This window comes from Olea europaea, chromosome 1 (assembly GCF_002742605.1).
Source record: "Olea europaea var. sylvestris chromosome 1, O_europaea_v1, whole genome shotgun sequence".
NCBI classification, from domain to species: Eukaryota; Viridiplantae; Streptophyta; class Magnoliopsida; order Lamiales; family Oleaceae; genus Olea; species Olea europaea.
This window is the reverse complement of record NC_036237.1, coordinates 31,476,641-31,485,512: the sequence shown is the minus strand read 5'-3', so window position 1 is coordinate 31,485,512 and position 8,872 is coordinate 31,476,641. Positions and strand designations below refer to the sequence as shown.

The window sequence follows — 8,872 nt, the reverse complement described above, 5'->3', positions numbered from 1 at the left end:
TTTTCCCAAAATACTAAATTCTCCAGTTAATTTATTAATTTCTTTTATTAAAAGATCCAGTTTTAAAACTCTAATCTGAATAATAAAAAGAATCTAATGAAAAATTTGTATGATCTGATAAATAATTATTATCTATATTATCTAATTCAATCCTTAATTTTAAATCTGATATAAATATCTGATCAAAACTATTTATAAAATATTCTTCTCTAAATTCTGAAATTAAAGATTTATATAAAATCTGTTCTTTTAATTCTAGTTGTAAATTTTTTGTCACTTGTAATATAGCAAATAAATAGTCTATAGATTTATATTTTTCAAAAGAAATTAATTCTATACCGTATTCAAAAATCTCTTCTATTTCTTTATAAAATGTAAAACTATAGAATATTTTTTTCTAGATCTACAAATAAAATTCTAAAAATCATAAAACAAGTAAGTAAATTCTAAAGATTAAAAGAGTTATACCTTTTATACAATCTGAAGAAATATACTGAAATCACCAGCACCGGAACAAAAGCTCTAATACCAAAGAAGGGGGGTCCCTGAAAAAGGTTATTTCAAGGATTTGAAGGTTGTTGTAGAGGGTTGTTAAAACAAATTATGAAAAATTCTACTCAGTACTCTTCTTAATTTAGATGTCTTTTTCTTTTGATATATATATTTTTTTTTTTCAATTTGTCTCTCATTTTTCCATCTACAAATATTAGTAGTATGGTTAAAAATTTTTTTTTTTCTATTAATTATATTTATTTCCATTTATCTTTTTCACTCTCCTATTGTTTATCTCTATTTTTTATGAAAAAATTAAATTGGATTCTTATAGCTTTTTCTTTTCATCATTTTTTTTTTGTGAAAAATATCTATTTTTTATTAAATTATAAAAATTTATATGAAAAATTTATAATTAAATTTAAATATATTGATTTTTATTTATTTTAAAAGTATATTATATTAATAATATCGAATATTAAATTTATTGTTCATATATATATAATTTTATAATTATTATTTATTTAATTAAGGTTTTAAATTTTTGTTCCTTTCAATTTTTTTATTAAATGGGAAGAAGAAAAGGAAGGAAAATGAGAATTGTCAGAACCTACACCTTATATGTAAGAATTTTATACCATTTTACTATATACACGTTAATTCTATTTCAAATGAAAAAATTTTAAAATTTTTTAAATTCTACAAAAATTTATAAAAATTTAAAAATAAAAGTCCATCAAAGAATTCCACTAATTTCATACAAAATTGAACGATCATCAAGAAATTCACATAAATCATCACTAAAAATGTCTATCAAAATCTTCAAAAGTTTCAATTGATATTATCTAAAATTGGCTGATCATCAAGAAATAAAATAAAATTTGATGGGGTGAAATAAAATAAACTGATTATGATGATAACGTTGGTAGGCCGTTGATGGATTTAACCAATGATGAAATTCTAACAGAATGTTCGCTCTCTCGCGCTAGTGCTCGTTCGCTCTCCTCTCTCAAGCCCTAATTAGTAGCTTTTGCCACTATCCTTGCATCCAATTCTTCCCGATCCGCTTCTTCTTGTATCAATTAGGGATTTAATTACCAATTTCTCTCATAAGTCGCAACAGGAGATTAATATTTTGACACTCCACTCAAAATCGGTTTGTTCGTTGAAGTCGGGAATTGGTGGAGTACCGAAAAGAAAACGGAAAGAGAAGGGAGAGCTCTTTCATTGACTGATTGTTGATTGATGGAGGGGAATTCTGGCGGTGGCGGTGGCGGTGGCGGAGGGAATGACGTGGAGTTGCTGTGCAAAACTTTGCAGGTGGAACACAAGCTATTCTACTTCGACCTGAAGGAGAATCCCCGTGGACGATACCTTAAGATCTCCGAGAAGACTTCAGCCACCAGGTCCACCATCATAGTCCCCTCCAACGGCATCTCCTGGTTCCTTGATCTCTTCAATTACTATGCCAATTCCGATGACCCAGAAGTTTTTAGCAAAGAACTTCAGCTCGACACTAAGGCACCTATACAAATTACAAATACATATACACCCCCACACATTGTATTTCTTCTTTATGTTTTTCTGGGGTATGAACTTGCAGGTTTTTTATTTTGACGTTGGAGAGAATAGAAGGGGACGCTTTCTCAAGGTTATTTGCTTCTTTTTCCCATTTACTGTCGAGTTTCTTCATGCTCCTGTATTTGCATGCGCCCATCACTGCCTAATTTTATCTTACATAATCGATTGCTATTTTTGTTAATTTAGGAGTTTTCACAGGTTATTGCCTATCTCGATACTCTGTATTAACATGGGCGCTATAGTTGGAATGGGTCGCCCTGGTCCCAACCTGAAACCAAAACCAAAACTGACCAACTGGATTTGGTCAAATTTCAAACCAAACTGATCCAATCCTTTGGTCGGTTAGAACAAATAATATACCATTGGAATTCAAAAAGAAAGAAAAAGAAAAAGAAAAAGATAAATGGAGTGTAATTCGGAGTTGTTGATCAATATTATGCGTGTTTGAAGTTAGGCAGTCAGGCAATCTCAAGATTTCCACAATTTGTCCAGCATGCTTGACTTTTGCATAGGAAATTCGAGATTTGTCTAGTAAACTCAATATTTGTCCAACAAATTCGAGCTCTGTTCAGAACAAGCTTGAGATTTCTGGGAAACCTTGAGTTTGTTGGGTAAACCTCTAGTTTTCTATACAAGAGTTGAGAATACTAAGCAAACATCAAGTTTGCTAGACGAAAATCTTGAGTTTGCTCATTGCGGGTTAGGTCAGTTTGGGTCATTCCAAGTTGATGGTAGAATCATGAGCCGACCCACCTAATTTACTCCTAAAACTTCCGGACCCAAGCCGAGAAGCTAGTAGAAACTGACCCAAGTTGGTTCAGGTCGGGTCTTTTGGTGGTTAAAATGCCCAGGCCTAATGGGGCGCTAGAGGGTTTTTTGGTATCTCTCTGCTATTGGTTTTTGAATGATCTAGATTTTCCATTAATTGCATTTTTGAGAGAGTTGATTTTATTTGGTGTTGGGTGCTATATAATGTGTATGCTTCAGTCGCAGCTATCAACAGCCGTTTTCAATATGTTATTCCACTTCAGTATCTAACGTGAAAAATTCAATTTTTTAATACTAATAAATTCCAAATACTCTCTCATTAGGTAATAACTCTAGAGATTGATTCATTGGTCATATGTTTTTCAGCATTTAATTTACAGTTGAGACTTTTCCTGCATCTTGAGTAGGGCATTGAAATCATTATAGGCCACTAACAATGCTTTCATTTTTTGGTTTTTTTTACACAACCTGTTTCGAGCTTCAGGAAAGAATTTTTGCTAGCAACTTGATATTATTGTAGAGCTTTACCTGATATTCAGCCCCCATTCACTTTCATTTTTTCCCTCTCTTTTATTTTCAACTACACAATTTTCCATAAAATAATATTATACGTAAATTGAAAACTTTTCATTCTTTTTCAACCACACATTCTTCAAAAAAACACTATTCCAAACATTAAAATTTGGAAAAAATGGGGGCCAAATGGTGGCTCAATTTCCTTGAGCAATTCTGAAAAAGCCTCCATAAAATCATTCCATCTGGTAGAATTTAACGCCATCTTTGGTGTTTAATGCTTAAATCATGTCCTTGCTTAAAGATATTTTCTTAAAGTGTCAAAAGTGTTCCACTGCAGTCTGTCAGCATCTTCCAGTCTCTCTGTAAGAGATGCCTCTACACATTCTTTATTGTCCACTATTTAGTAAAGCTGTTGAATTCTATATTGATTCTGGCCGTAGCCAACGCTCATTTTCCTTGCTTTGAAGATTAGTAGATTGTTTCCTCTCATGTCACGAAGACAATTTTTTCTGCCTGTGCATCATACTCTTATTTGTCAATGTTATTCTCCATCGTTCGCCTTGTTTTTATTGTTTCATTCTTCATTCCACGAGTGGTTTCTGGTCCTCTTCCCTTATCAGTAAAAGTTCCTCCTGTGCAATGGGTTTCTCTGTGTTTTCCTTCTAATTAGAAAGCATGGATATTGCTATGTGTTTAGATAATAGAAGATATGAACACTGCAATACGTTAATTATTAAAATTCTCAAGTTACAATCTGCTGGGGATACGGCATGTAGAAGTAAAATATTTAATTTGAAGTATGACATTAAAGTTATGATGCTTACAATCAGCATAAAAAAGAAATTCTAATGACTGTTATTTATTTATTTACTTTTTTTTTAATCTATATAATATCTTGAGCATAATAGATAGAAGAATTAGTTTCCGTATTTTTACGCTGCAATATGCAAAATGATAGATTTCATTTTCTCGTTAATGAAAGAAAAAATGAGTAACAGAAAGGGGAGACACGTTTAAAGATACGTATACTCAAATTGATTAGTCGATTTATCATTTAAAATTAGATGATGCTGTATTCGTTTAATTATTAATAAGAAATTGTTTGGAAATATGGTACTTCTCCAAGAAATATCAAATCTCTCTTTTTTTTTTTTTTAATTGATATACATACAGTGGCACTTGAAATTAAGAAAGGTTTTACTTTTTTCTCTCTTATTTCCACTTATCCTATCAGGCAAGGAGGGGAATTTGGTCTATTCATGTCTATCAAAGCATTTCATCAGGGACAAGGGAGTTATACACTATCCATGCTTCATATCCCTAACTACCTATAAATACCATTTCAGATTCTTTTGTAATTGTTTTCCTGGCATTGATATGTAATTGTTTTGTAATCGATGGGAGCTGATATTTTTTTACGCATGCTAATGTATGCATTTATTATCGAGCTAACGAGTTATCTAGTAATGACTGCATTTGAATGCCCCAAATTACCAAATTACATAGGCCACCAAATATGTGTATCATAAAGTTTTCCGAATCTCTGATTTTGATTTTAGCTGAAGTTTGACTATAGCATAGCAAAGCTCTATTGTATCTAATAGACTCATGCATGCAGGTATCTGAAGCATCTGTTAGCAGAAACCGCAGTACAATCATTATCCCTGCAGGAAGTGCCCGAGATGAAGGATGGGCTGCATTTAGGAATATTTTGGCAGAAATAAATGAAGCATCAAGGCTTTTCGTTCTGCCTAATCAGGTACCTTTTCATCCATTAATATTTGGCTTTTCTAGCTCAACGCATTCTTGAGGTGCCTCAAAAACCAAACCTTTTCTTTTTGTGTGAATACATCAGCAAAACTCGGAACCATCAGAACACCTTGTTGGACTTTCAGATGATGTTGGGGTGGGCTTTATATCCAGTCACAGTTCTCAACCTATTCCAGCAACTGACTTGAATGTGGATCGGTCTGCCGATTTACCACCACCAGAAGAAATCAATAACATGGGAGTCTCCAAAGTGATACGGGCTGATCAAAAGAGATTTTTCTTCGACCTTGGGAGCAACAACAGAGGCCATTTCTTGAGAATATCAGAGGTATTGCTCAGTGGTCCGCATTGATAGACAACTGGGATTGGTTTGCAAAATTTTTCCATGTTTAGTGTTTTAAGAATGTCACTGAATTGCAGGTCGCAGGTTCAGATCGCTCCTCCATCATTCTCCCAATGTCAGGATTGAAGCAGTTTTATGAAATGGTGGGTCATTTTGTGGAGATCACAAAAGATCGAATTGAAGGGATGACTGGTGCAAACGTTCGGACTGTGGAACCCCCTCAGAGATGAATCTGGATGACACATTTGTTGGGTAATAAACACAGCCGTTGGGTCCGAAATATATAATGCGATGTGTTGCAGTTGATTGGGATGGAGTTGCAAGCTTGATGTGTCAGTGTTTCGCCTTATTTGTGTTTCGATTGACTCTTAATAAGTTTGATTTCTCTTTCAAATTCAAGTAATCGTGTACTGTTAGCACGCTCGATTTTTATATACGAATAACTCATAAATAAACCAATACGCAATGTTTAAGCGAACGTTTGATTTCCTCTTCTGAAATTCCAGGTGTGTGCTCTGCTGCTATATATACTGCCGGAAAATTGTCCAACTGTATTTTTGGGCTGTCTGTTCTATTGAGTGGATGCTGAACTTCGATTAATGAATGAGATTTGCAGGCTTTGATGAATATGTTTTTGAATTTTAGAATTTTTATGCTCGACTACATTGTTTTAGCGATACTTTTATCGTTGTTCACACTGCCACAAAAACTGGTGTGATAAACGGTGGGATTGTTTGATAGGGTTTTTACTTTTACCTTTTTTAGAGGAAGTTACGTTACAAAATCTTTCTATAAAATCTCATTACTTTGAGAAAATTATTTAAATATTTTCAAAGATAACTTCTTAATTTCGAAAGCAACTTTAGACTTTTAAAGGTCTTGTCAAATAAGCCTTCAGGAGTTGCACATATGAGATTAACACAATGTTTGGACGCTTCTTCGAATGTCATCTTTTCTTACTTCTAAATTTTACCCAAATTTGTTGAATTATATTTTTCTTACTGAATTAGAAATGTAGGGGCTTGCAAAATATTGATAATGTAATTACATGTATAGCCCTTGTTTGAGCTCCTTTTTGGGGAAAAATAGTTTTTTGAATAGTTATTTTTTGGTGATGTGTGGTTAAAATGTAATAAAAAATTTCATTAATGTAAAAATTATTATGTTGAATATGAATTTTGAAAAAATAAATTTTAAAAAAAGGGGTCCAAATAAGGGCATAAATAAGTCCCTATTTGACGCTCATTAAAATTATAATTCGTTTTTCTCATTTTCTTATCAACAAACACTCTCCAGTAAAATAATGTTACACATAATCTCAATTTTTTTTTAAACACACATTCTTCAACAATTGCTATTTCAAAATATATTTTTCCAAACCTGGCAAGGACTAAATAAAACATATTACTCCAAGAAAAATGTGAGTCTGTGTTTTTGCCTCATGCACCATTTCAAAAAAGGGTAATTAGCACATAAGGTCCATATCTCTCAATATTATTATGCAAACGTCATTATTTTTTGACATTTTCGTCCTAATTATACCTTTAATTTTGCAAATCAATTTTTATCTTAGTTGTCCAAAAAAAATCAATTTGACCTTATTTTAAAGATAATGATAATTTTAAAAGAGAGAATATAATTTTATAAATTTCGAATAAAATAATCAAAAAATTAAATAAAAAACAAAATAAGGAAACAAAACAAAATTGAGAAATTGTTCATCTTTCTTCCCCATACCGTCCCACCCCTCACCCGACGCCATCCGAAAGCCACAACACTTCATGACCAGCATTCACGGCTGCCACACGGCTGAAATTCCAAATTCTTCCCACACACACTTCGCCAACATTTCATCCCATGGAACCTTCCATTGATAGCAGGTGACTAGACCACAAATTAAGGTGACCCATTTGTGCACAGTCCACTTCCTCGAAGAAAAAATCTACAATATATTGGTCCGATTTTCCTACATTGCTCGATCCCCTCAATTGTGGGTTGTTGGTGGCTTTTATTCCAAGTTTGGGCTATGGATTTTTGTTGATTTACAATTGCTTCGTTGAGGACGAGAGCTGTATTTTTTTAATTCAAATCAGAGAGATGAGTTCCTTCTTGTGGCGAGACCTCCAATTGCATCGTCCGGGAAGAGACCACCAATTTATCAATCTTTCTTTACCGGTGATGTGGTCACTTTTTGCATATCCTTGAGGTATTCTTCACGGAGACTCAACGTGACTGCTCATCACGTTGGTCATAGAGTCCTCGGGTTAAGGGGGTTATCAAGATGAAATCCCCGAGAACTAGTACCAAGCCTCACGAGATGTGATTGGCAAGGTCCTCGAGAAGAGGTCCTCTTAACGCCCTGAGCATGCAAATGTTTGATTACTTTCCTTCACTTAGTTTGGGGCATTTTCCCGCTTACGTCCAAAAGAAGTCCTACTCATTGAGGACTCTAATATGATTTAAATACCTCAAACTAAGAGTCCTACATCTAGAAGGATTCTATCCCAACTATACTAACTAAATTATGAGTGGTCTTGTAATTGTAGTATGAATAAAGTATCCATTTTAGGTAGGACTTTTTGAGATAAGGATATTCAACTGATTTAGTCTTACAGGGAGTGCACTGCTTAATCCTACTAGGAGTGCACTATATATCTTTATAAATGCAAATGTTTGGATTATTATTCAGGTATAACTTTACATACAATTTCAGTATACATTTTCACATAAATTCCCTCTTTAACTTAAATATCGGAGGGACGACGAGGACACACTTAGTTACCTTTGTTTTTGATACCGAAAGCTTACGATCGTACTCATTCACAGTCCTTGAACTCGAAAAATCAACATGTGCGAATTTTTGGTAACATCAACAGGGTTCCTCTTTCTTTTCACCACCATTTTTCTTCTTTGATTTCCTCTTCGGTTTTTTCTCTAGTTTTCATACAGCTTTTCTCCATCTTTCTGCTCCTTAGACCCAATTGATTAATGCAAAACAGTAAAGCTCGTTTGGGGTAAGTGTTGACCTCCAAAAATGGCTCCTCCACGTGGCCAACTTATAGTTATTCCACGTATTCCTCCCTGCGAAATGAACAAACGGTCAGGTGCACACGGCCGGAACCGACGGTCAAGTTAGGTTTGGGTGGTCGGAACAATGCCCAGGGGCTACACAAATTAATCAATAAAGGGGGAGGATAATATATAAACTTGTTATGGAATGCTATGTATTGAGAGTTTCATTTTTCTTTTTTCTCCTTTGCCTCTTGCCAAACCTTGGGTATTTATAGGTGGTATGAACCGCTGGATGTGGAATTCGTGTGTACATCTGACGGTATGAAGCGTCTGCTCATAGGCGTCAATCAGCCGCGCTTGTAGAGTGGGCGGACAGTTTGTTTCCCCCGA

At 34.1% G+C, this 8,872-nt stretch overlaps 1 protein-coding gene across 1 annotated transcript; it reads left to right on the top strand.

The window, feature by feature from the left end:
• Positions 1-1,420: 1,420 nt before the first annotated feature.
• On the top strand, positions 1,421-6,099 carry LOC111401219 (transcription factor Pur-alpha 1). The gene is made up of 5 exons (XM_023028861.1): positions 1,421-2,013; positions 2,096-2,143; positions 4,976-5,116; positions 5,213-5,455; positions 5,548-6,099. Exons 1-5 carry the CDS (start codon positions 1,738-1,740, stop codon positions 5,698-5,700), a joined length of 861 nt encoding a protein of 286 aa, XP_022884629.1. The 5' UTR covers positions 1,421-1,737; the 3' UTR covers positions 5,701-6,099.
• Positions 6,100-8,872: the final 2,773 nt, after the last annotated feature.